This window comes from Emericellopsis cladophorae, assembly GCF_022114955.1.
Source record: "Emericellopsis cladophorae strain MUM 19.33 chromosome Unknown NODE_21_length_315015_cov_118_186755, whole genome shotgun sequence".
NCBI lineage: Eukaryota > Fungi > Ascomycota > Sordariomycetes > Hypocreales > Bionectriaceae > Emericellopsis > Emericellopsis cladophorae.
The window spans coordinates 80,531-108,257 of NW_026250946.1; the positions used below are offsets into that span (position 1 = coordinate 80,531).

Below are 27,727 nucleotides of genomic sequence, written 5' to 3' on the forward strand. Positions count from 1 at the left end.
GAGACCTTGCTGGCCGTCAAGATGTCGTGGCCGCTGTTCTACACCAGGCCGACGTTTTGGCCAGGTGGACAGCCGGAAGGCATAAACGCCCGCAGGCATTCCTACATGGTTACAGACGACCAAGATACACTAGATGGCATGGACGTGGAGGAATTGTGACGCTGGATACCATATACATCATGTATGATTACGTGTAATAATTCATATCGACAGGGTATCTTGCATACCCAATCACCCAGGCTCCGTCGCTGCAGACATGCATTAATCATATGGCCTTTTCCAATCTCTCAACTCCGTGCGAATGTCATGTTTCGTATCGTACAGTCTCAAGTCCAACTTAGTCCTTGGCCCCGGCTGACCCGTCGGCGGGCGCCTCTTTCATCTCCACGTCGGGCGACTTACGCGCCTGCCCCTCCTCGCCGGACTGCTTTGCCGGCGTTGCGTGCTCGCTCGCATCTCGATTCTCCTTGTTGCCCTCATTGTTGTCGCGGTCGTTCTCTTGCTCACCAGTCGTCGCCCCGGCGGTCTTCTTCTCTTTGTCCTCCAACTGCTGCTTCATCCACCCATCGCTCCGGATGCGCTCCGTGTGCCCGGTCTGTTGCGTCACACGCGTCTCCTGCATGGCCTTCCGCATCCGCTCGCGCCTCGCCTTGCCCCGGAGTCGTGCTTGGGGTTCTGCTCCGTTCGCCACCCAGCGTATTCCATGAACCATGAAGCTCAGTCCGTCGTGGGTGATGTGTCGCGAGCCATGCTCGCCGCCAAACTCGCGGCTGCGGATACCCCATTGCGTCGTAGCGGTATACTTGGTAAGCCTCGGCAGTATGAGAACGTTGACGTGAAGGTCGCGCCCGGCAGGTATCGGCATAGGCCCCGCCTCGGGTGGTGCGCTGACGAGCTGCTCCGACAGAAGCTCATCCCGCGTAAAGTCGCGTCTCTTCCTATTGCCGCCCTCGGGATCGATCAGCGCCATGTCGACCTCCTCATTCCACTCCCCCATGATCCAGCCACCGTGAATGCAGGCCGCAATCACGTCCGAGTCGTCCGTGTACACGTTCGTTCCCCATAAGTAGCCTCTCGCCGTGATCTCCTCGCGGGATTCACGGGACAGAAATACTCTCGGTACCTTGACCGTCAAAATACTATTGACCTTTTCCTGGATCAAGCTCCATGGAAGCGGAGCGGGTCTTGAAGCGAAACCCCGGTAATTCTGCGGTTGTGGCACCAGTCGCTGTGGTTTCAACTCGGAGCTGTAGATGAAATCCCCAATGTGCTGTCGAGGAAACTTGGCGGCCGCCTCCAGGACCTCTTTTGAGGACACCTTCTTCTGAACCTTGGGCGGGATCGGAGGCATCGTCGGCTGAGCCGCCTGTTTGTTCCCGTTACGCTGTGCGTGGTGATGGTGGTGGTGGTGGTGGTGGTGGTGATGGTGGTGAGGAAGCCCGTTTCGCTCGGTCGCATGGTCAACTTGCGCGCCACCTTTGGCATGCTTGGGGGGCGCGCTCGCTCGCTGTGCGGCCTCCTCTTGCGCTCGGTGGTGATGATGGTGGTGATGACTGTACACGTTAGCGGATGGCCAGCTCAGGCCACAAGAGACATACTGATGGTGATGAGGATGACCCTTGGCCTTCTTGGCTTTGTGGCCGGGAGTCAGCCGTCCTGAGCTGTCATCATCGCGACTCTCGTCATCCTTGAGCTTCCTCCTCCTGCCTTTGCCTTTACCAGCCTCTGTGCCAGCCTCGTTGTCCAGGTCCTCGCGCTTAGCAAGCGAAGCACTCGTGAACGGCCCCGAGGATCCTGTTATGGGGCTTGAACCACCAAGTCCGCTCACACCGCTGCCAATTCCAGAGAACATGCGTCCGAACTCGTTCTTAATACCGGGCTCGCCAGCTGGACTTGGTTGCTGTGGCTGTGCGCCCTGAACGGCTTGGGGCAGAGGCGATAGGCGGCCCTTGCGGTTCTCTTGCTGAATGGCTAACAGATTGCGCTGATGCCCCATGCCAGCCGTTGCGTCCTCGCTGTTTCGGTGTCGCGCGCCATCGTACAGGCCGTCTCCTGGCATATGGTAGGGGCCGGGCGGTGGTGCTTGAGGCGGTGCTTCATCCCCGGGTCTACCGCGTGGACCAGCGTGCGCGTGCAAAGGCGGGTGTGCCTGCTGGTGCTGCGGTAGTAGGCCCATCCGGGCGCGCTCGGGTGATGATTCATATGGCTGTTGGCCACTAGGCGGTTGATGGCCCTGGGGCTGGTGCTGATGCTGTTGGTGCTGCTGCTGCTGCTGCTGAGGTACATGGTTTGGTGGGAAGCGATCAGGGGGCGACGCAATATGGCCCCCTGATCCTGGAAACGGCGCCGATGTGTTCGGAGGGTATTCGGGCGCGCGTTGATGCTCCATGGGAGCCCTGAAACTCGGATCACCTTGCCTGGGACCCCATCTGGCAGCCTCCCGAGGATCCCGATATTGCGGTTGTCCCTTCGGCGCGTCGTGTTGGTGAAGGGGATGTCGTCCCGACTCACTGCCCGAGTAAGCACGCTCTCGCCTCTCCACCTCTCGACGCTCCTGCTGTCGTTGCTCCATCTCGTACTGCCGCTCACGCTCGACTCGAAACCGCTCGTCGTGTGGGTAGCCCGGTCGCAATCCTACCCGCTCCGGATTGTACTCTGGACCCGGGTAGGGCCTGCTCACCTCCTCTCGTCGGCCATAGCGATCTTCTGGCCGCGGGGGCATCCCTGGGTACTTGGGCTGGCTGTTCGGCCGCGGGGGCGGCGCAGCGATAGCTCCTGCCATCCTTGCAGGATCGCGCGAGGGGTCGGCGGAAGCCGACATGTGGCGCGCATGATATGTCGCTTGCGGTGTACTATATCGGGGGACGTCGGGCGTTGCGTACGATGGCCCCCGGGGAGACGGCGCAGCGCTACCCCGAGGGTCATATGGTCGTTGGTGATCGGGCGTTTGCGGGCGTCGAAATGCCGGGAAGTCTGTCGACGCGGACTGCATCTGCGGCGACCCGTGAGGCGGCGGTGCGAAGCTCGAGGCCGACCCGGGAGGTGGTGCCGTCGAATGAGAATACTGCCCCTGCTGAATATGCGAACCACCCAACAGAGAGGAGATAGACATGGAACCTCCGGGAAGTCCATGCCTACCGGTGAGTGAGCTTAACGCAGGGAGCTCACGTCCACCTCCGAAGGACGACTGAGGCCCGACTGCTAGGGATGGCGCCCGAGGTGCAGGCGGACCCGAACCATAGCCTGGCATGGCATGCGGCGGCGGCTGATGAGGATGATGTGGATTGTGCGCGCCCTGCTGTGGCGGTGAATTCGGCGGCGCCATGTTGCGACCACGGCCGCGGTCGCTGTTGGCTGTCAGAGACGTGGCGCGTCGATGATGGGTCGCCTGGTCGAGAGAATACGATCGCGTTGCGGTCGGGGGTGGTTGTGGAGGTGCGTCGGACAGTCGTCGCGGACGGGCGGACGCCTGTGAGTCTAGCGCCGGGCTTCTTCGGGCATAAGGCTGATGAAATGGAGGCGCAGAAGCTGCAGCTTCTGGTGGAAAGGGGGTTCGCGAAGAGGCTGCGTTGCCAGAATTGGGATGTGACAACGAAGCCGAATGCCCAGGATCCATAATACTGATGGCGATCGGGTTTTCAGGTCACAGGCGGGTGGACCGTGAGTGGATGACGGCGTGGACGGCTACAGGCCTTGAAATTCCGGCAGCCTCCAGTCCTGCCTGCAGCTGCGACAAACAAGGGCCGAAAAAATCGGGCGGGATTGGGCAGGAGCTTGTTGGGCAGTTGGAGGCTGGGCTGGGGGAAGCTTTCTCCACAGTCCAGTTCTCGGATTTTGCTCACAATGACAGCACGGCGCAGGCCCTGTGGAGCGTCTGGTCTCGCGATAAGGCAGGCGGATTGTACACGTAGGTGCGCAGATGCCCTTGGTCGGTCAGGCAACTCACCGCCAGAGGGAAAGCGGTGTCGCGCAACGGTCGAGACGGAGCTGCAAAGCGCTGGGTCGCAGAGTACTTGTTGTCGCAGACATGCGGTGAGCAAACTCGATTGTTTGAGGTCTGGAAACCTGGGCTGGCGTGTCGTGCAGGCAATCGTCGAGGGTTCGCGAGGTGACCCCGGTCGCAAATTTGGCGCGCGTGCGCTTGAGGCGTGACCAACAGGACTCAGTGGTGATCCACGCTCCCGGCTGCCCTGGGACGGTCGCGGCAGTACACGCGTTCAGGTGACTACTGATTTAAGACGACGCCAGGGATGACTTTGCAGGCTTTCAAGATGATCGAGTGGGAAGAGATGCGTGCAGTGCAGGATGGGAGACATGGAGACTGGACTTTGCGCGAGAGCTCTCCTTTGTCCATGGCGGAAGCAACAATGCATGCATACATGCATGGATGCGGATGCATGGGATGAATGGATGCATCTCACTCGACAGTGCCGCCGCTTGCTCGCCTTCAACGGCAGATAGTTTTTACTGTGAGGTACTTCATCTCTGCATGAAGTGCGACTACTGACCCTGGGTGATATCTGTTTGACCGTAATCTTGTTAAGCGCAACGAACGCGAAGCGCCCCGGCACAGGGATGAGTTCAGCACCAAGTTTTGGCTTCTTGAGATAGCTCCGATGTGTTTGGCTCGTGACAGCTGGGGACCCTGGCATTCCTCCAATTCAATCACGCAATCTGAGGAAAGCAATCCACGATTCCCGCTATGATCAGAAACAGCATTTATCGCCCATGAGCGTGCTGATGGAGAAGTGCTCTTCGGGCTGGGAAGGAAGGTTGCGGTCCAAATGGTTGTCTGTGAGGTCACAGACGACTCTGTTGAAAGCACGTGGAACGACACTCACGATCTTGTGAGTGAAGAGCACGATTTCTAATCGTGTTTCCTCGGCTGGAAGATCGTTCATACGTTCACGATCCCGTTGCCATGGACTAATAAGGCGGGTGGATGCTACATTGGTGTAGGGTAAGCCTTCCAATAGAACGTTGGATGTGATAAGTTTATATTGAGCCATCAGACCACCAAGACAAGTCTGCGTTAAAGGTTTGGTAGGCCAACCCGCCAAGATCTAACATGCGCGTATTCGAGCATAGTCAGGTTGAACGGCATGGATTAATCTAATCTGGGGGTTGTTATCAAACACTGCTGGGTGATGTATACACCCTAAAAAGTGCTGCCTCGAGATTCACAGTGTGGTTTTGATGATTTCGAAATTCTCTATTATGTGCATTCCGGGGCTATATATTATTTATGGATAGCTGAAGTGGAAAAGTAACAGGCAGTCCGAGGCTTTCATCAACCACTGCACCAATTCTTAAGATCCGCCTTACACTAACACGAACCATGGCAACACTTACCATAACGTGGGGAAAACCACTATGGCTGCCGTGCGAACTTCTCTATGAATTGTACGCCTTGTCGATCCGGTGTCCAGGGGTTCTGCTGTAGTATCAGACAACCTCTTCCCATCGCCAGTTGTTCGATGCTTTCCAGCTCTTGTTGGCGAACGACACTGATAAGACTACATGTACTATGCGCGCCTATCTTTCAAAGTACCCTTTATTAAGCTTGTCATCATGTTTGGGCCCAGTTGCCAACATCTTGGCGCTCTTCTTGCTACATCTTTGGAGCTGCTCACCTCCGGCTCACTTTCATGGCCGAGGCTGTGCTGGGCTGATTCCAGCTGCATTGTAACTCACAACCCCATCCGCAAAACTAGATCTTGTTCAAGACTGAATATGGTGATCTGAGTCAAGCGCTTATGGAAGCACGAATGCTGTACTACTGGCGCGGAGAACCCCAAGCCTTCAGCTTCCAGTCCGTTTTAACACATCCAGAGGTACGTTGTCATGCGCCAGCATCTGATGTCTCGCGCCAGTAGCCAAGCCCAGAAGATCACCACTCTTGGTCCAGACTGCGATCTGGCGGTATTTTGTGTGTATCAAATCGTCTTTACGTAGGAACGCCACGATTTCCGATGACATACCCTTCACTTAGATGGCACAACCATCTCGTCAAGGCATATCTTTAGCCGGCCTCACTGCTAAAATAATTGCTGCTCGCGGGCACCATCAATTTCCCAGTCTCAAGGGAGAGCTGGCGCCATGGGAGCAGTCGCCGGGCGTCCAAGGCCCGACATTGTCCCCCAGAGGAATCAACACCATCATTGTCTATCCGGGCTCGTTCAACGCTCCCCACAAAGGCCACAGAGACTTGCTCGAGCACGTCATGAGGAACGCAGGCGAAGATCTGAATGTCCGCACCGCCATCATCGCCCCAACAGATGACGAAAGACTGGCTCGGAAGATGAAGAATGACCACCAGGCGCCGCTGCTGTCCAAAGCGCAGCGGGTGCTCCTGCTGCGCATGTCGGGAATGGGAGAGGGCGAGAGCTGGGCATGTAGCGGATCCCAGAGTGACCTCGGGGATCTCATCGCGGCCTTGAAGACTGATTTTCAAGGACAGGATATCCGCGTACAATAGGTCATGCTGGCCGGTCCAGAGAATTTCGGGCCAAACGGCGCTCCGAACCCGCTGTTCTGGGGCTGTCCGCATGCCATCACGAGCAACGTGTCTCGTCCTTGCGAGGTCGCTACGGACGGGTCACTTCAACTGAAGGACGTCTGGGGCTTTACCGAGTGGAAGAGGGTCAAGTTCGATGAAGCGCGACTAGCCAAACAACTCAAGGTCAAGGCCCAGATGAGAGGGCTTGGAGTGGACTCGAGCGGTACGTGTGGCCTACCTTGTGACACCTCTCTTCCAGCAAGACCTGATAAACCACAGAGATGCAAGCGGCGGTGGAAGCCGCCGTGATCAATATGAAAAGTTTGAGGCAGACTCGCCGTCATCGATCCCCTATCAACAAGGGCAACGGTCTCACTCGCTTCGTGTTTGCCCAAGATCTCAGCAACGGCCGACCCGATGCCCCAAGTTCATCGAGAATTCGAGAATTTTTGAAGAAGATTGCCGCTGGGGATAGGTCGGACGAGGTCCTCGGGGAACTTGGCAGCATGGCACTATGCACAGACACGCTTGTATCATACATTGAGACGTATCAGGTCAACCCAGAGCTGAGGAAGATCCAGGAGTCAGCGAGGGAAAAGGCTACGAAGCAATTGGAAGTCGAGTGGTGAGATGAGAGAAGGAACGCATGGACCTTTGAGACATTGTGGGTTGTAGGGAGGGTTCGGGCGAGAAAGCAGACTGCTGAAAGACCCCAGACCAAGGAATATCTGCTAATTAGACCACCTTCTGTTACAACTGGGGCCAGTTCGCGAGCGAGAGCCGAAGTCCCCCATCCCATTGTAAATTTCGCTGTCTCCGAGGGCTGTACGGCAGCTCTGCGATGCTTGTGCCGGCAGATGTTTAACTGGTGAACGAGAGGAGTAAACTGGAGGGGCGTGAGGAGAATTGTCGGGTCGCAAGAAGAGCCCAACTTTGTACAAGCGTTTCGATATGTGCAAGGTTCTCTGCAGTCAAAATCGTCTGTGCCGTGGTCCGAGACAACATTTGCTGAGCCAGACACGTGCCGAGCAGCAATTGAGTTCGACCACATCTTCGTGACTACCGTTACCTTTAATTATGCCAGCTGGCATGATCCCGCCATTGGTGGAAGTGCAACATCCTCCTGCACGTGATGGTGATGGTGAGACACTGAGACAACTTGACTCGTCGACAGGGAAGCTTGCGACACTAATAGCTGCTAGCGACCGCGCTTACCGCCCAGGCCCAAGCGGCCCGGCGTTGACAGATGGAGAATCGAGAACACCTGGTCAATGTAGAAAGCGAATGAGTGGAAACATGAATGTCATGACCGACGGAAGCGGTCGTAGGACTAGTAGCGCGGCTTGCAGCAGAGAAGCAAAATCAGAGTTTGCTACAAATAGCAGAGGGAAGTGTGCTGCGATTATCGAGGCTGGAATACTATAGTGTATAGTTTTTAATAAAGCCGAGACATTCAACTTGGTCTGTTAGCTCAGTTGGTTAGAGCGTCGTACTAATACGCCATAAGTGTATCAAGTGATGCGAAGGTCAGCGGTTCGACCCCGCTACGGACCATTTCTTTTGCCGAAGAGAGAAGATTGTAGATTGTTTTTTGCGTGACCTCACTTTGTTCATTTTTGTTACCGAGCTGTGAGGTGAGAGAGGTGCGCTTAGAGATATGCCTCGTCTTTCTCGCTCCTAAACCACTAAGATTCCTTGCATATGAAGTACATTGCGTTCCTTTGTGTCTCGAATCGATTTAGTCAGCCCATACATATATACCAAGTGACCTTTGGTTCTCTCACATTTTGAGGAGAGTATTTTGCTCAATTACCGGCTTTTAGCTTATTCATGCAGGTCTATAGCCGATCACCCACCTCAACGGTATTTATGGACAGGATAAATTGGCATTCTGGGGGATCTCTGACTGACCCCTCCATGTCGCTGTCGCGAATGCAGGAAGCCCACCGCTGGACCGGTGGTACGGGACGTTCCTCGCGCCTAGGCTCCAGGTGCCGGCCAAGTGGATGTCCGCCGGGACGGCCCACGATGGTGCTGACTGAAATGAAGTACTGAACAGAGTCCAGTCATCTGACGTCCTCTGGTGATCACAACGGTCGGTCCTAAGTGTCCTCCGCTGCGAGGACTGAACCCCCTCGCCAACTCCAAGCCCCGCAACGTCGTACGTAGTACGTATACAACCTGGAGGAGGCTTTGATCGGCGCACCTTGCTGGTCAGGTACCGACGTGACCACTGACAGGCAGTGACGGACGAGGGCTCGGGGCGGCCTGGTGAGTTCACCAGCGACGAGTCTGCGGCTTTGTCCTCTTGGGGGGCTTTGCAAAGCCGGCATGCAGCTGCCATACAGATTCAGGATCATACCAGATACTAAAATAGCTGGCACGGACATCACTGCTACGTATTGCAAATCCAGGACCATGTTTCTGGGACGAAACCCTCCAGGCCAATATGACCTAGCTGGGGCCGAATAAGTTGTGAATAATAGCATGACGCTTCAGCGGGACCACAACGGCCGCACGGTCTCTAACAATGCCTGCGTCAAGGGACCATTCATAGCGTCTGACTGGACGCAACGAGCCCCAGCACTTGCTGGAGCCTGGTGTACGGAGTGGGACATCGATAATAACGGATCGTCAAGGCCTGCCAGGGCAATGTTACTGTAGAATCCAACGATGGACCCGACTCCCCGAGCGCTGGTTAGTCCAATCAGACACACGCGAGTGTTCCCACGCCAAGCGCCACCGTTAATAAAGGGTCCATTCCGGTCCCGCCGTCAGCTCAAGGGGGGTGTCCAGCGCAAGTCTGCGCCGTCTCGTGGAGACGGAGACGTCAGTGTCCATGGCGATGTGGGAACTGGACGACTTGGCTTGATGACGGCGTTAGCAGGTCTGAGGTTGGCGAAAAAAATTTAAGGTTCCATTTCCGTGTGAGACGCTGCCGACGTGGTGGGCGAAACAAGATGGGCGCACGGCAAAGGGCTGTACCAAGGCGCTGGGTGCCGTCCGTGGAGAACCTAACAGAAGTCAGCCCAGGACAGGGGCGGCGGCGATTGAGGAGAGGACTGGCGGTGTTCAGCTTCTGCAAGCAACTCAGCTAATCGGTGCTAAAGCACAACATCAGGAGAACGTCTGACTCATGGAGCAGGCTTGTTGGATTGACTCTTTTGACAGGTAGGGACGTAGGAGCATGTAGGCATCCGTACCTGGCTGGGCTGAACCGCGACCAAGGAGTCAAGAAGCGTTCTGATTTTCACCAGCGACCACGCGGTCCATCCGTGTCGGGATCGTCAATGTCAAACCACCTTCCCAGATGGTCGATTCAAGTTGGTAGACGGGCTGAAATGGGATGCTTTCTGATAACGGACCTTAATTAATGATTATGAAAGATTTATATCAGCCTTTCAGTCTACGTACTGCACAGTAGGGGAGTGGACGCATGTACGTATTGGCCCCCAACCAGTCTAGTCTGGTATTATCTGGCTGCCAGACAGCCACCAGGCCATCCCGGCTCTGGCTCCATCCACGTGCGTGTTGACCGGTTTCTTCTTTGGGCAAGTCAGCCGCCAGGTGCAGCAGATCACACACGATTCGAAATATGCAGTGTGATTGACGATTGGGAATGCCGCTACTCTGTGCTGTACTTTCATAATAGTTCCGCAGTAGATGTCAATGCCGTCGTGGGATTAGGAGTGTCGCGAATCTTCTTGCTACGGACTGCGCAATCTTTGACATTCAGTTCCCCGCCATGGTATTAAGCTTCGTGGTTGGAATGATTGCTGTCCCGTGGGTTACGGGGCGCTGAGGCCGGCAATTGACTCCATCCACGTGTGCGCATGTATCTTGTATGCATGGGTGAAGCGGGCCGCTGTCGAATTGTTGGACGGCTGTCACTTGCGGCACTGGGCAATTTGCTGAGACGGGGACAAAAGTTCACTAGGAGGATGATTCCGTAGAAATTATTGCAGCGCACGGAGTAATTATGTCAAGTGCGTAGCATCGGCAACGAGAGGCAGAACGGCAACTGAAACCGGAAAACTGGCCAGCTCTCTCAATTCGGTTCTGGCCGAATGGCGTCACCTGCTGTGCGTCAACTCTCCCAAGGATTTTGATCGTGTCGATTCGTGAGACGCATCCCCTGCCTCCTTGGTCTTCGACCCTTGGTGCCTTGTCGCTCGATGCTACCCTGTAGTTGTATCGCAAACATGCTCCAGAAGCAGTTGGCAATGCACAACTCACCATGGATTGAGTTTGGCCAAAAGTGTCATAATTTGGACTAATAATCAAGTAAATCTTATCAATGTCCGCGAGACACTCGGGGCTTTGACACGTGTGCGGGAGACTTAATCGCTTCGTCCAAACCTCGACGTGAAACTTTTACACTCCAGGCCAGCTGCACTGATCAAAGGCAAGAAAAAACGACACGTCAGCGGCCAAAAGGACTAGACTATTAACTTGTCGCCGGGTGGGATAATGAATAAAAGGGTTTGTACAGGGGACAGGCGAGTTCGGCGCAGGATTACGCTGACGGATGTAACCCAGACCTGAGTCACCGACCCCACGCCTTCTGGACGTTTTCCATTGCTGGGCACATGTCTTAGATTCAGCAGTAACTACATAGTACTAACGCATGTACGTACGCCGTAGCTAGAGGCTGTAAACTTCATGTCACATCAGGCGGGACTATCACGAGGCTATTGTCTCTGATGATTAGTTATTAGGCTGACTTGCGGGCGGAGACCCGGCGGCAGCGTGCAGCTCTACTTGGTAGCGCGCTGCGATCATTGATGATTGATTGCCTGGCACCTTGATGCTGCTCTGCCCATGGACTAAAGCCCCGGTGGAAGGCTGAGGGCATCCATTTCCAGCCGTTCGGTCAAGACCTGGTCCCTGTCTGTCCTGCTTCGTTCCGGACTGCCCCGAGCTCTCCCTCTTGCGAGTCACGACCCGCGCGTTCGGACTCGCTGCGCATTTTGATTTTTCTAGTTAGTTGCTCACCCGCCAGGTAGGAGTGGAGCAGCAGCCGGGCTCATCCAACTTTGCAGACCGGCCGAGGGTGCGAGCAGCACTTGTCTCGGCCTGTTGATTGGATGTCGAGGCCTGTCTTCACCGAGGCTAGTTTCTTCCCCATCAATATGCCCAGATTTCGCAGCGGCGGCAATGTCGTCCTCGTGTTCCGCGCCTCCAGTAGGAGTTCACGACAGCGTGGCCGTCGGTGAAGCTCCGCGTCGACAAGTCGTGCGTGCGCCGGGTTCACCTTGGTGGTGGCTGGCAGTGCAGAGTGCTACAGTATGTAGACTTGCTTGCTGTCCAGCTGATCCGAACCCTGCACTGCGGCCACGAGGAAGGGATCCTTTCTCGCATCGTGTGAATCTGCTGTTGTTCCAACCCCCGGTGAAGGTCCTAACGGCCGAGGCTCAGCGAGGGAACAGTCTGGTCATTGACTGGACTGGGTCCTGGTAGCAGGCATGATCCTTCGCAGGCTGCGAATTCTGGAGAAGCGTGCTCCATTGGTGGAGGTTGTTCTCTCGCAGTCTTGAGGTCGCCAGTACGGAAGCCGCTAGGACGGAGTACGTACCGCCGTCTTTGATTCTTTTCCCTGCCGTGACGTGAGTGGCAGACGCGGTGGGCGAGCGGTTCCTGTTGTTTGCCCGACAGACGCGGCTATTCCGCAGAGACAGACGCGATGCGTCCAAGTCTGCCAACAAGTTGGCACTCCCTCTTATTAGTTTTTGACACTTGGATCAACGTGTTGGCCCATGATACTACCCAATACTGGCCTAATGAGACAGCTCAATTCTCGACTGAGCGGCGACACTCCTGTGACCAAGGCCAAGGTGGCGGCGCGCTGCAAATAATTAACGGTACGTACCATAGACTGGACCCGTAGCCTGTCAATCGGGCAGAGACGCACCACAACGTGCACGCCCTCCACTCTCCATGTCTCCACGCCCACCACCCCTGGCTGGGCTGGGCGCGAGTGCTCAGGGACCTTTTTGCCTCTCCAGACTCAGAGCCCAGACAGAGTCCAGTCCCACCACGTTCGGTTGTCGCGCGCTAGGCGGTGGCGGCGTGCTGTGCATCTCCAGCTATGTACCTAATTACCGTCGCGCCTCACTCTGGTCCCGACACACGCCACGGTCGTACCTTTGTACTCGCAGACACCCACCCCCCTTCCCTTATCCCAGGGACCACTGGCACCGGGACATAACTGCCAGACAGGGGCTGGACTGACGGGGTTGAAACCTTTGCATCCTCGCTGGCTTTGCAGGGCAGCCAGCCAGGTGATGTATGGTTCTGGGGGCGGACCGCTTGTCCTGACGACGTGCCAGGCACTTGTTATTAAACCCAGACGTCACCCACCTTCTTGGCTTTGCCTCTCTCTATTGGCATTTCTGTTATAGCATCATTGAGGCTCTCGAGAAGCGGCTGACCATTTTTCTTGCATCTGCGTCCACGTTTCATCAGGAACAACACCTCGAACATTGACCCTACGTACACCGACATCGGCAAACAGCGTGCCGCCTCTCTCACATAAGCAACCCCACGACCATCTTCACCAACACGCACACACACACACACACACACACACACACACAACCACAGGGCGACTTTGCGCGTGATATCGCCATGTGCAACTATATCTATGTATGTGATTCAAAACTTCACATTTTTGGCCGATGTACTGACTCTTCTCAGAAAGAGTTGAGCTGTCAACATCACTATCACCTGGTGGAATCATGGTGTCCCAAGTACATTGAGACGCAGAAGCGGTGTCCGCCCACCATTGTGAGCAAACAATACTGGTATGCTGCCCTTTCCGCGGAATACAGTCTTCGTAACCGTAAGCTGACTCGAGACTCAGGGGAGACGATATTTGTGGTATGTAATGCGGGTGCGAGTATGAATCAAGTCGACTGACTCGTATAGCCGCCTGCCGTGAGCGTCGTCAACCAAGCAAAGCACCCTGGGCCAAGATGATCAAGCGTCCCTCGTCGAGACGCCTGCCGACCTACCCTTCGTACCCTTACCCGCCCTCGTGCCAGATCTCTGCGCGATGACTGCGTGAGCACGCCGGCGACGCTTCAATCCCGACGGCAACAGCACCATCATCATCACCACCGGCAGTAAAAAAGCGACGAACCTCCTTGTCGTAGCGAGGAGACCCGCCAGAGACGACACGAGGACGTCTACAGACACGTGGTCGATCCATCGACGGACCGACCAATCTATCCATCCACCAACAGTAGCATCTTTGATTACCAGCATCAGCATTTCTTCTTTCCCTGATTCAACAGCATCATCCAGCGGGCGAGAACACAACTTCGGGTGCAAGCCCCCACAACATACCAATTGAACACATCATTCCCTCGTGGGAGCGGCAGGGACACGGCGCGCGGGTCTTGTTAACTCATTATTTTCCCTTTTCCCTTTTTTCTTTTTTCTTCTTTTTTTTTTGGCGGGCTGTCAGCTTTGGCGTTACCATGGTACATGTAGGGGTCGGGTTTACACATCATTTGGAGGAAAGGAAGGGTGTTTCAGCGCGAGGGAAGCTTGTCAAGAATACGCGGACAGGGTGCGGTCAGCAGCAGCAGCGCAGCAGCACCTCACGTGTGCATGCAAAGCACACGCATATCAGCACACGCACAGAATGCGAACAGAACGGGTCATGACGACCAGGCGCGGCAGGGCAGAAGAAAGTGGTGGACCAGACATGTTTCAACAGTCTGCATTGGGCTGGTGGTGGTCATATGTGATCAAATCCCGTCCCACGCGCCTCGATAGGCAATTGAACCATGCACACCGGTCACTCACTTACATAGAAATATGTCCAGTATCTTCGCAGATGTCAAACAAGTCATAATTCGCTGAGCTGTCTATCTACAATTTGGTCTTGAGTGATTTTCCCTCCGACAAGCCTACATGTGCCACTTGATTCCTCCGTCACACACATGTGTACAGGGCGCACATACATACACCCCACACACACACGCACACTGCACTCGCACGCGCATCTCGTGCTCCTCTCCCTCACCGTCTGGTTGCTGCTGACCGCCTCGTGAATAGAATGAACGATGCTCGCTCCAGTCCGCCCCCCCGGCCTGTGAGCAGCAGAAGCAAGGGCAAGGCAGAACGCCGCGTGCGGAATGCACAAAACACCCATGTACACAAAAAGCCACAGACAAGCTCTCATATGGAAGCCGCAGATCATGATGAGCTCAAGGCACACTCACTGGACACGGCCCGAGACGAGTGCCCTGATTAGTTAGTCGGCGGCCTCATCCGCCATTCGCCCGCCGCCAAGACCACGAATCACTCCAGCGCGAGCGATATGCTCGTGACGCACCCCGCGGGCGGTGGGTGACCTGCTTGTCCTGTCCTATCCTGCCCGACATATGGCACTCTGTGATTTGACTGCATGGCGTTGGTCGGGCGTGCCACTTGATCAATCGTTGTTTGCCCGTATTGATCCCACAGAGAGACACCGCATGCGTGTACAGATGCACAGAGCGGCAACCGACCGGCCTTACGAGTTGCTGAACAGAGTCTAGGAGGATTAATAATACGCCTACCGGGCGCTAGTCACCACAGTATTGAACCTAGAAGCCAGCAGCAAAGCCACATGATGAAGAAATGCGAGCATCCCGCGCGCGCTGAATGCCGGCGCGAGGCGCTACTGCAGGCCACCACCCACCAGTGGCCGCAGCAAATCCTTGTCGAGCGACGACTTCGAGCGTGCCGCTCATGTTCGCCCGCCCGCTTCATATAGATTCTTTGGAAATGAACAAGGCCAGAAAAAGAAGCCATTGTAATCAACGAGTTCCGCTCCCGCGCCGCTGACTCGCCGTTTAAGACATCTCGCGCGGAAACGTGTTCAGCCGGCGGCGAGACAAGACAACTTCTTCGGCATGGCGGTGGGATGAGACACTGGACAGGAGAGATGTCTCGGATCGGGACTTTTTCAGCGAATGAAGAAAGCTGAGGCTGGAGGCGACGCCACGAACTGCTGTGTTCTAGTCATGTCGTGTCTTGTCTTTATGGTGTCAAAGAGCAACAAGGTCACCGTGAATATTTGCTTGTCCCTCATTCTGCGGTGCAATATCGCTTCCACAGGACAAGCAAGGTATCCACAGGCTTCACTTCATGGAATTGTAGCCTTCAGGCTTCGTGGGCAAGGGGTGCTCGCGGGCGGATCGGCCTTCCGCAGCCCCGAGACCTGTCATTTGCTTGTTGCTCGTCTGCGACCCAAATGCGCGGTCCCTGACGAATACTGTCGTTTCATGCGCTCCAAAGTCCAGAGCGCAGGAGTGGCTGTCCTGAGGTTGCCCCATACATGGATAGTCTCACGGTCGACGCAGGCGAGAGAGTTTTCGGGCGCCCGTCCATCGCCATGTCCATGTTGTCTGGCGAACACGCACTGCACGACGCACAGGCCCCTATGCACGCACAATGGAGGTATCTGGTGCGGACAATGGGGGAAAGTATTTCGTATGACTTTGGTCTGAAAGGCTCCCAGTCTCCACGGTCGCCATGTCGGACTCGACCCATCCATCCGCCTTGTCCAAGCTCTTCTTCTCCACAGAAGCTGCCACTTCTGCTGCAACCATGGAGGGGTGTGTCCCTGCTCGATGAGGATTCACACTTTTTTGAGTTTGACTTTGACAGACGTGCGTACGTGATAGGTAGGGGAGTGGAGTTTTCTTCGGACACGAGCTCGGCCGACTCCACGGCTTTCCGACATGGACGTCAGGCAGCACGCATTGAAGGACGGTCATCTGATTCGACAATTGATGTTTCTCGGTGAGTCGGTCTGATCGAGAGCCGAGCCAACATGAACATGATTAAACTCGAACGGTGAGCAGGGTCGGATCCTCTGCCGCCAGGAAGACCCTGCGGCCGACACATTGTCGGTCGATATGAGACCGAAGTCCAGCCCTGCTCGGTCTGGCCCCAGTCGTCAGCAGCAAGATTCTTGTTGATGACACGATGCCGATCGAATTGTCAGGGCGTCCCCGGTTTCATTGACGAGCGATCAATGCTCGCTTAAACGAGGGGTCATTGCGTCGTTCATTCACGTTGTGACGAATGCATCCATCACCTCGACGCAACGCCCTCCTTCCGAAGCTTTTGGATCATTCCAGGTACGCTGCACCCAGCGACACAACAGGCAAAGGCTTGCTCAAATAATGAAACGGCGGCGCAGAGATCGACGATGCACCGGCGCATGTACGCACTCCGTACCAAGGATGCTCAGGTGCCATTGACACAGATGGCTCCTGCAACTTGGCTGCAAGTTCATTGCATGTGCCGACGTGCAGGACGTCATGCACTGTCATGTCTCGGTTGGCGTCCTTCCGGTCGCAGTCTGGGGGCCAGACAATCGTCAATTGAAAGCCGCTGATTCGTGCTGCTGCCGAATTGATGCCTAAATGCTCCAGACGAACGCGAGGAGGACCATCCCGAGAGACCAAAAGACTGTCCATACTGTAATACTTACGAGAGAGGCCGCCCGCGCAAGCTCATCTTGGACGACAACTGCCGCAATTGGAAGAAGAAGAAGGTTCGAGCCACCGGCCCATCATGTACAATGGCCGCCTGTCTTCTGCAAGAGGATAGACGGAGCTGTCAGACTGCCAGGCACGGGGAATGGGGATGTTCCTCCCGGTCAGGGGTCGTGGGAGCTGTTTGTCCTGGCCCCCCCCCCCCCAGGACCATCCGCAGCGGCCACAGGCCACATGACCGCCGGCCCTGTTTGCAGTCCTTGATCCATCGAGAGCGCCTTGCCACGAAAATGCTGACAGCCGACGGTCGGGGTGTCGGAAGGGGACGTGGCCGTGTAATGGTGCGGCAGGCGACATCGTCAAAGACAACGCTATCGAGTCGCGAGCCTTTGGATTCATCAATGTCCCAGCCTGGGCCTCATTCATCAGCCAAACGTGTGGGAAATCGACTGTACAACGAGGCTCGGCAATCTTTCCACTCCTCTGTGACGACTGTCACATCCGATCTTGGCAGGTCCCTCGCGATGAAGTTGCATGTGGTAGCGTTGGTCGCGCATTCGAGACTCGAAGCAACGTTATGTGCAGTAAACATGAACATGGACCACCCACGTTTATTATATATAGTGAGGCTGCTCCCCGACGGCAGCAGGGATGATGAGTGACCAGAGCAAGCACGCTGATCACATGATTCTTTGATGAGCACCTGGTCCCTATGCAATGCCGATCCTGATTGCCTGCTGCAGCTGCCAAGGAGTCTGACAGGTGTTTGACAGGAGGTTGACAAAGCAACATGAACATTCTGCCGCCGCTCAGGCCACAGCCCAAGACTGTCAGTCGGTTGACATGTACATGTAGACCATCAGGGTCAAGGCACGCAGGCAATGCCCTGTCAATAATGAAGCTGCGGTCCTGCGAGTGTCTCGGGCACGGATGCATCAGCAGCAGCAGCAAGTACAGATACATACATGTGCTTCTGTGGCATCGTGCATGTGAATGTGATGCGCAAAACACACTGCCAATGACTAGGCACGGGGCGGCCCGAGACACTGGTTCATTGCGGCGGTGGTTATCTCCAGAATCTCCACCAACGACCAACAGCCTCACAGAGTACTTGTACTATGTACAGACTCGTGATTCACGCCGTCTGGGGTGCCAGACGTGTGGCTGTTGGCTATGAGGCACAGTCGGCGATAAAGAACGGTCATAAGGTGTGCACTCCAATGAGCCTGTTGGTGATCATTGGCAAGGTGTTCCTAACGGTGCCGACTCGACGAGGTAAGCGGCTGGCTGCGCTTTTTACGGCAATGGCGTGATGCTTGAATGGTATAATTTCATTCTGACAACTTCGCGAACGACAAAAAACCCATGTCTATAGCTGCAGTTTGCCCCACGAGGCGATATGATTTTGATTTTCGGCCTCGAATGTCATGGTCTACAAGCACACTCCCTCCTGCGCCCGCTGGACATCAGGTATGCTTCTTGGACGCCCTGGCGTCCCATGGTGCAATGACTGTACCGTCGGGGAGAATTTCCTCCGTCGCTTGTACCTGGGCTAGAACAAAGGGGTATATGAGGTCGCATAGCATTGTGACGCCAACGATGGTGCAGGATGCTGGCTGAAGCACGAACCCATGTGCTTCAGGCCAGTACCACCACAGTAAGAGCGTCGTGACGGGCAAGCCCATCATTGTACCCACGAAGCGACAGAGCCTACAAGCGAGGGTTGAATTAGTACAGGTCAGAAAGTCGGCTTGCGTAGCGCAGTGAATGCGCGATCAGAGGATCGGCGTCTGGGGAAACGGTGATGCGTTGGCCAAGCGCCAACACCCCTGTGTGATTGACTTGTTTGACATCAGCCCCCAGGGTCTACAGCCCTGTCAAGAATGTCGAGCATTTGCACACCATGCACATCAGCCAGCAGAACCGGCCAGAGACTCACCATATCGCGTAGCTTTGGCCACCAGAGTGCCCTCGCTGGACAACCATGGACAATGCGCCTACGCTGAACAGCATTTGCGCCACGCCTGCGGTCCAGTAGCTCAATTCGGTCGTGTCTCGCGCTTCGAGCTCCTTCCAGGTCTTGCCCCATTTGATGCCGTAGCCGCGATGCGGCTCGGCCAACCACCAGTACGCAAAGTACGCGAAGGACGCGGCGCCCACGACGAACGTGAGGCCCACAATCCTAAAGACATTGCGCGCCACCATGGGCTGTGACGCGAAGCTGGCCGACGCGTACTTTGCCGTGACAAGCAGGACGGGAATGTCGAATAGAAGCCAGAGCATGAAACCGAGATGTTCAAGCTAGGAGTCGCACACATAGGCGACAAAGACACACTCCCGCGCGAGATTGACGCAAAGGGGGAGAAGAGGGACGGGCGTCGCTCGCGTCGCGTGGGCGCGATGCACCATGAGGACGTACGCGACGAGCCAGAAGAACACGCCGGTGCCGAGGCATCCATTCGCAGCGTCAGTCAGCCAAGGCGGCGTGCTGGAGGGCGGTACGTCGCTCGAGCCCATTTTGTCGATATCAGCTCGCGTCAGATGTAATTGCTAGGCGAGCGACGTAGTGGTGCGGGAACGTCTGGTCGTACACACAAAGGGCCTTCACAATTGGATCCCCAGAGCTTCTGGGCCGAACCAGCCTACCATACATATGAAATGCAAGAATGGAGGGCAGGATATCGGTTCCGGCAGATTCTTGCCTTATCCTCCGTGCTGACGCGACGGTGGAAAGGGATCGTACGATGGCAGGCCCAGCTCAACTTCCTTTCAAAGTCATTCAATCAACTTGCCTACCCTACGTCCTTGTCCTGTCTGCGATATGACCAGGCTGAAGGTTCAAAGCATTATCAGTCCCTCACTATCTGGAATGGTCAATACCGTCAGTAAATACCGTATGATCCGATCACTTGGGTACTGACTGACTAGAGAAACAGCTATATTTGATGTGGGAATTTCATGTGTCCATTCATGTGCTATTCGGTTGTTTTGGGTTGTGAAAAGTCCAAACTTCAAAGATCCCAATGTGGCTAACATCATGTCATTACAATTGCATGAACTGCTTCGCGACTTCAACCTTGGCTTTAATTCACAGACAGTTGCCGCAGAGCACACTGTCCACGCAGGCAAACGGCGCCCCCCAAACCCGGGCCACTTGGGCCCCCGTAAGCCTCTGGATCTCCGTGGAAGGATGGTAATTATCATGCCATAGCTACCACGGTCAACAAATGTCTTTTGCACAGCGAGGGGGGGGGGGGGGGGGGAAGACTTACACATCCGCCGTCTGTGCTAACGCACATTGCGTCCGGCGCCCCATATCTCTGTGGGTTGTTGATCGCCTCGTTGAAAGGAGCGTGTGTGTCCACGACGACCCCACGCACGCCTTCGTTGGCAGCCTTAAAGTCATCCAGAAGAGCTTCGACGCGCAAGTTGAAATCCGCAATGGCATCAATCATAGGCTGGCCGTTGCCTGTCATTAGAGGGGTCTTGTCGGTTGCTGCATCATGGTCAGTTCATCCGCCGCAGAAAAGGAGAGCAGGGGGGCCATTCAAGGGATATGGGAACGTACGCGGCACATTGAGGAGGAAGAAGTCGCGCAGACCAGCGTCGTAGAGGATCTGGAGTTGATCAGAGTAGACAGCCATGATGCTGTCGTAGATATCGTCGCGGGTGGCCTCCCACCATGAGTTGCCAATGTCGTTCACGCCGATCCAGATGCCGACGATGCTGCTGTCCGCGGTCCACGGGGCAAAGTCGGGCTGGGGGACGAGGTTGTCGGAGAAGATGGCGACCTGCTCCTTGAAGCTAACGACCGACGGGTCGTAGGGAGCAATAATATCCGAGTCTACCGTTGCGCCGCCGTAGGCAAAATTGTAGGAGAGGACGGTCGAGGTGTTGTACAGGGACACCATGTAGCCGACCCAGTTGAAGCCGCCGGACGACGTCCATCCAGGCAGAGGAGGATTCCCAAATGGATTTGCTGCTGAGGGCTTCTCCCTTGAGATTTCGAAGCCTGTCTGGGAGTACGAATCGCCACTGAGAAATGTCAGACTCGGTGCGCCTCAGCGAGCGGGAAACGTGAGGTTACAATGTGAACAGATACGTCACATCTTGGGCAACAGCGGCCCCGAGAAAGGCCGTCAACAAGGAGAGCGGCTTGTACATGTTTAGGGAGGGGGGTATAAATGTAAATAGTCAAAAGATGTTAGCGAGTGCAGGATGTGACATCCATGCTGGCAGCCGCGGAAGGTACGTCAAGACATCTTATACAACTCTCGACGGAAACTCAATCCTCCGTTCGCCCGGCATACCGGGACAGTATTATGCATTGTCTGCATTTAATATCGCCTAGAAGCCACTCAAGAATCGGCAGTCTCCAATCGATGCGACTCCGTCTCCAGGAAGGGGCAACGCCGTCCGGGAAAAGTGGAGAACACGGAGGGAAGTTGTGCGGATGCCCAAACGGGCAATTGGACACAGACACGGAAGTATATAAGTACTAGTCTAGTAAGTAGAATCGACTGGTATATATGGCCGTACATTCTGAGGCCGGTCATTCCAGTAGCTGCGGTTCCATCAACCAAACTCCTCTGCTGTCCGGCAGCCTAGATGCCAGTGATCACGAGGGGCGCCCATGGGCCACATGGCGACAAACAATGTCTAATCTGGAGCGCAGACTCTGTGTCGAATCCAGGTCGGCCAGGCCAGAGTCTGCATCAAGGTCTGGAGCAAAGGCCTGCTCACGTCAAACGCATCTTTCAGCGCCCCCTTGTCTCCACCCATGTTGATCTTGCCCTGGAATCGCTCATCTTCGCCGAGATATGTGTAGAATGTTGAGCGCATTGTGTACAGAATGTAGCATATGTCATCCATGACGGCCTGCAGGGAGGTGTAGATGAGATCATCCTCGAGGCTCCAGCGCTCCTGGTCGATGAGGACCGGCTGGAGATAGTGGTCGCTGTATCGGTTCATGGCCGCCTCGGTTTCGTTCCGAGCCTCGTGGTTGTGTCCGACATCACTGTCTTTGATCCCCGAAGCATACAAATAGGTCAAGGTCAACGATTCGAGTTCGCTAATGAACCGGGATACGGAAATGTTGTCAGACCCCATGAGCGCGAAGCGGTCAGCATATCGCGCGACTACCATGTCGACGACCCCTTGCCAATGGACTGTGAACCGTCTTGCTTGCATTGAGATATCTTGCAAATAATCCTTGATGCCCTTCGAATCCAGCTCCGAGGCAGCTGCCAACCGGATGAGATCCGGTCTCTCGTCTGTTGTGCTGCTGATGTTGATCGGGAAGAAGAAACCCGAGACAATGGACGAGAAGTCAATGCTCAGTCGATTGCCTCCAAGACCGTCATATCTTTGCCCGGCTGCGCGCACCCCTGGAACGTGGACAAGCCATGCTCGTATAGTCTGTCGTTCTCGTAGAATGTTTGCAAGCTGGACACCTGCTCGAGGCCGTTGTCAAAGCCACATTGGATCATTTCGAATCCAATCTCATCCCGAACCAGGCCATCATACCCCTACGTGGTCACAATGTCGCAAAGGTCGTTTGCCCTCTCCCGCTCATCCATGAAACCGTTGTCGGTGGTCGACTTGGCGCGCAAGAGAAGGTCTTGAGAGTCGAGAGTCCCGAGATCCGTCTTGCCAGCCGACATGCCATCAAAATAGAGCACATTGAGGTCTCTCGTGGCAACATAGGTGTGGAAGTAGCCGACCTGACTCCCAGTGGGCCCTGGATGGCCTTCGTAGGGTGGCATCAGAGGTTTCCGGGGACCTTCAGCTTTGTCGAAGCCATCTGGTCGGCCCATGGGAGGTGGTCGCTGATGCTCTCTCCGAGATTTTCCAAAGTTCTCGGCGTGCTCAATCTCAAAAGCGAGCCGTTCCGGTTCGCTGGGGGGCTCTGCTTGACGACCACCGTGGTACAACACGGTGCTCCTGGGCACGACAGCTGGGTAGAACCCAAAACCATTGTGTACCACGCTGGATCCCCATTGCCGCCCTGCAGAATGAATTGAACACATGGAAGGCGTTGTCACTAGCAGCTTGGTAGCTTGGCTCCATTGGGGCATGTTCTGATGCAGCCAAGGCCACGAGCGCCATCGCGCCAGGGACGATGGACCTCAAACGAGCCATATCGGTGATACCGCAGTTGTAAAACTGCTGGCGCTGAGACTAGCTGGTGAGCTTCCCAAATACTCAGATGTCATGGGCACGTTCTGGTAAGGAGTAGGTCGGAGATTCAATGCACCTCCGACTCCTCGGTCGCCGAACTCGGCACAGCCCCATGAGAACTCGTCACCGACGCTGAGTGCTGACGCACGCAGCCTCCAGCCGTTAATTACCTCGCAAAAAATGGCACATGAATTGCGCGTACGGCAGTTTGGCCCAGTGCAGCTTGACTGGATGTGCGTGGATCAACCGCATGTTTGGCGATGCTCTTCTCAATGCTTCCATGTACCCTTGACATACCGCTCACTCTGCTCTAGCTCGATATCTTGCAACGGGAGAATGCTCATCTCGCTGTCATTGTCGGCCTCCGCGGCCACGGTTCGCAACTGTGTGCCCTTGACGTCGCGGTTGCTCTGGAATCCGTTGTGTTCGTTCGATTGCAAGTATCGGCCAGCCGTACGAGAGCTGGACGACAAGTAGGTCTTTCTCACATCGCGGACCAAGATGCGCAGGACGGGAATAGACGCTGCAATGAGCGCGGCGTTGGGCTCTGCATGGACCAATATGCTCAGCCTGGCGAGCTTGTAGGAGACTGCGCGGACTGGGATCAGCAGTTGCAGAGTAGTCTTAGGGAGACGGGGAGAGGCACAGTCGGTACCGACAGTAGTCGCCACTCTGGGAGCTTCGACGGCTTTCATGATAGCGACGGCACCAGCACTACGGTCGAGTCAGACTGTTCTTTGGGTGATCACAGAGTGGACACCTTCGACTCACAGTATACCGATGGCCATGGCGGCTGCCATGCCAATCTTCTCACGCCGGACCATCTGCAGCTTCCAGACCACCGCTGCTGGGACCAGGGACAACACAAGGTCGCCAACCGCGGATATGACTTTAGGTGACGATCAGCCTGCGGACATGATGACATGAGGAACGGGGAAAAACATACTTGACCCTATCATATTCATCCAAATACCACTGTCCATGGGCCAACGCGGCGCAAAGGTGTACGAGTCCTCCACGCCGCAGTTCGCCCTCCAGACGAGGACGGCATGGCTCATGTAGGCGGCATCCGTGACGACAGTCACCACAACAACAACCCAATGCAGCCACCCTGTAGCGAAGCCATACAGCGTGAGTGTAAACGAGGTCTTGATGAGGGCCAGGGACAACTTCATCGACGAGTCACTCCCAAGGTTCATGGGCCCCGTGACAGGACTGCCCAGAGCGGTGACAAGGTAGCCATCGTGAAAGATACATGTTTGCAATATCAGCGCGTTCATCAAGAATACCCAGCCCGCTATGAGGAGGTAGTCGTCCCATCAGGACTTGGCGCGCGATATTCGACAGTACAAGCGGAGGGCTAGGAACACTGTCGATGTGGATGGCATCACCCATATAGACACGAGGACCGTCGTCGTCACGGTAGGATCGCCTGTTGGTAATGGATAGATCATACCGGGTTCTGCCGACGCATCTGTCCTAGTGCTCGGTGTATGCGCTGCCATGTTGGCGATTCAGTCGTGGATCTGGCGATCGAACCCCAGTGACGGACGGACAAGTGGCCGAGATTGCGGAAAGGTACCAGAATGGATCAGAATGCACCCAAGACTTCCCCGGACAGCACGAGTAGCCTGAGAGTGCGAAATCCAACATTTATAGTGAATATATATTTACGCTCGCGTAGGTACAAAATCGTGCGTGGCAGCGGCAATGCTGCTCGTAGTTACATGATGCCGCACCTCTGGTAGGTACATCATGAATTGCAAGCGAGCCGTCCGCACCAAGACGTCCCGCGCGGAAGGGCTTCGAACTATCGAGCAGGACATCCGGGTCGCCATCCACAAAGCAATACTTGCTCGTTCCTGCGTGGCTGGCTGCTACAGCGATTGGACCGGACGGCTCATGTTGGCTTCCAAGATTCACCCGTGCCGTGCTCCCCCCCCTTGCAAGTGGATACAATACATGCACATGTGCGTGCTTCAATCTTCAGGCAAATTCCTGGCCAACAGGTCGGAAGGGTCGTCCGCCTCGGGTGAAAGGCTTCCCTGTTGTTTCGCGACACCCCCCATCCTGGCTTGCGTTGCGAACATGAACTTGCGATCTTTTTTGCAGCCTTCTCGAGATGATCCGACAGGCACAAGATCGAGCATGGTTCACGCAAACGCTCAAGGGCAACTTCTCGGTTAACACAAAGATGCAGGCATCAATTTCCAGCAGTAGACGGTTGAGACTAGGATCTTGTCTTGGCAGCTCTGTGATAGTATACGAGTACGACGGTCGTCAATATGAAGTATTTACAGGACCATCCCACCACCCACATTGGGTTGCCCTCGAAACCCACATAGAGAGCAGGTGCACTCCGGCTCTAAACCCTTTGACACTCTTTGATCATTGGCCTGTTTGAGATGATGCGAGTTCTGCATGGCTGTTCTCTCCCCTTTCTGTTGCTCCTCAGCGCGGTGGGAGTCACGTCTCAGGACCTGTCTCGTTCCCTCAGCGAGAAGGACAGAGTGGGAGTCCGGGTGGTGAGTCGTTGCTAATTCCATGGCTGGGACCATGGAAGAGAATGTCAGATTCCCCGGGATACATATGCTGATAGCCCAGTGCCGCGCGTTGAGCAATGCTGGCCTTTCGGAGGTACTGTACTACCCCGAGGATGATGAGTACGCCTCAACACTCAGCTCCTACTATTCTGCCGACGTTCAGGACATCAATCCTCGGTGCATCTTGCAGCCGCGCTCGACAAGACAAGTGTCGACGGGGCTCAAAGCTCTGAGCGAAGAAGATGGGAAGTGCTGGCTCGTTGGAATCCGCAGTGGTGGCCACTCGCCTTTTCCGTCCAACAACGTCCAATATGGCGTCACTATTGATCTTGGTGCCATAGACGAAGTGGACTATGCGCCAGGACCGAATGGAACCGCTGAGGTATGTTTTTATGCGTGCCATTAGTTTCCCCCGCAGAGATCACTGAAACCCATTGTCCAGGATCGTACTGTTGTCGTGGGAAGCGGTGCTCGTTGGGGCGAGGTATACCCCACGCTTGAAGCACAGGGTGCAATGACAACTGGTAGGAGAGAAGGCCATGTCGGCGTTGCCGGGTTCCTGCTCGGCGGTGGTAGGTCCATGCCCTTCGGTTGTCTTTGTCATCTCGCTCAAACGTCTGATAGGATTCTCGTGGTATTCCGGAAAACTGGGCATGTCTGCAGATAATATTGTGAGCTACGAGGTGAGTTCAATTACAAATATTGCCGGGCACGAAGTTGACCACCGGACAGGTTGTCCTGGCTGATGGTACCGTCGCGACGGCAGATGCTACAGAGAATGCCGATCTCTTCAAGGCCTTGAAGGGCGGTATGAATAACATTGGTGTCGTGACACACTTCGAACTCAAGACATTCGCCTCACACCACCTCTTTGGCGGCGTCATGACATTCCCGATAGCTTAAGCTCCAGCCATCGCTGACAGATTTGTCGGCATGGTCGACAACAGCCGCGTGAACCCAGCAGAGACGAGCTTTGTTTCGTACTCCTGGACACTTGAGACTGGCTCGTCTGTGGCTTTCATCACTGCGAATACGGATGCTATCAAAAACTCCGCCTCGTTCCAGGGACTTGAGGACTTGGGTCCTCTGGTCGATTTCCGCATGTCGCAGCCCGTCACTGGAATCGCACTGCGAATGCAAAGCACTCCCGGCCTGTACAATATCTGGTAACACTCACGTTCCAAAACACAGTCGATATGGGCCTCAAGTTCCTAGAGGTCTTTAATTCCCTCGTCGCCGGCATTCAAGGCGACATTGACGAGTCCGTCAATATCATCTTCGTCATGACGCCTTTGCCGACTACATACAAGAAGGGCGGCGACAACATCCTCAGCCTGGAAGAGACCCTCACCAAGAACTCCATCGTAGTACAGCTCGAAGCGCTGATGCCTTCGGACAAGTACAAGTCTTTCTTGGCAAACAAGCTGCGCGATGCCACCACCGCGGTCCAGGCGTATGCGGAGAAAACGGGGCAAGACAACAAATGGCTCTACGTCAACTACGCAAACCGCGAGCAGGACCCTTTGGGCACATATGGAAAGGGGAATCTTGACCGTCTTGAGAGGATGGCCAAGAAGTACGACCCCGAGGGGTTCTTCCAGGACAGGGTCACTGGCGGGTTCAAAATTACAAGACGTAGCTAATCTATGTTGCATACGTGTGCACACTTGGAAATCAATCAAAGAGCATGTCTTCGCTGTACAATAGCCTTCGAGAAAGCGTCCAGTCGGAGCTTGCTATACCTAGCTGCGCGGATGGCACGCAGGAAACTGAGGCTAGAAGGAATGCATGAGAAGTCAGAAAGAACCATACATATCATTCAGCAGTCTTTGTGGTAATCATGGCCGGTCGTGGGAAAACAAGGTTCCCCCTAATGCCCAGCATAGAGGGGCGGCTACCACAACCATTCGATCAAGGTGGCGTGTAACCATCCCGTCACAGCAACGTGCCGACCATTCAGCTCCGTTTCTTCCATTACTTCTTACGTCAATGGCAGGTCAAGCAAG

The 27,727-nt window shown here is 55.3% G+C and overlaps 5 protein-coding genes across 5 annotated transcripts; 2 read left to right on the top strand and 3 right to left on the bottom strand.

The window, feature by feature from the left end:
* Positions 1–337: 337 nt before the first annotated feature.
* On the bottom strand, positions 338–2,821 carry J7T54_001437 (uncharacterized protein; the record flags this gene model as incomplete). Its single annotated transcript, XM_051506315.1, has 2 exons — positions 338–1,553; positions 1,599–2,821. 2 exons carry the CDS (start codon positions 2,819–2,821, stop codon positions 338–340), a joined length of 2,439 nt encoding a protein of 812 aa, XP_051362331.1.
* A 3,402-nt stretch (positions 2,822–6,223) lies between these two features.
* On the top strand, positions 6,224–7,128 carry J7T54_001438 (uncharacterized protein; the record flags this gene model as incomplete). Its single annotated transcript, XM_051506316.1, has 3 exons — positions 6,224–6,410; positions 6,498–6,722; positions 6,779–7,128. The coding sequence occupies 3 exons, from the start codon at positions 6,224–6,226 to the stop codon at positions 7,126–7,128; spliced, it is 762 nt and encodes a 253-aa protein (XP_051362332.1).
* An 11,722-nt stretch (positions 7,129–18,850) lies between these two features.
* J7T54_001439 (uncharacterized protein) lies at positions 18,851–19,515 on the bottom strand (the record flags this gene model as incomplete). The annotated part of the gene is made up of 3 exons (XM_051506317.1): positions 18,851–18,872; positions 18,938–19,299; positions 19,372–19,515. 3 exons carry the CDS (start codon positions 19,513–19,515, stop codon positions 18,851–18,853), a joined length of 528 nt encoding a protein of 175 aa, XP_051362333.1.
* A 332-nt stretch (positions 19,516–19,847) lies between these two features.
* On the bottom strand, positions 19,848–24,683 carry J7T54_001440 (Thermolabile hemolysin-like protein; the record flags this gene model as incomplete). The annotated part of the gene is made up of 10 exons (XM_051506318.1): positions 19,848–19,862; positions 20,271–20,494; positions 20,567–21,014; positions 21,742–22,363; positions 22,531–22,941; positions 23,476–23,588; positions 23,667–23,892; positions 23,950–24,067; positions 24,125–24,475; positions 24,635–24,683. The coding sequence occupies 10 exons, from the start codon at positions 24,681–24,683 to the stop codon at positions 19,848–19,850; spliced, it is 2,577 nt and encodes an 858-aa protein (XP_051362334.1).
* A 1,084-nt stretch (positions 24,684–25,767) lies between these two features.
* J7T54_001441 (Bifunctional solanapyrone synthase 1) lies at positions 25,768–27,364 on the top strand (the record flags this gene model as incomplete). The annotated part of the gene is made up of 5 exons (XM_051506319.1): positions 25,768–26,103; positions 26,164–26,293; positions 26,346–26,404; positions 26,454–26,529; positions 26,913–27,364. 5 exons carry the CDS (start codon positions 25,768–25,770, stop codon positions 27,362–27,364), a joined length of 1,053 nt encoding a protein of 350 aa, XP_051362335.1.
* Between the last annotated feature and the right edge of the window lie 363 nt (positions 27,365–27,727).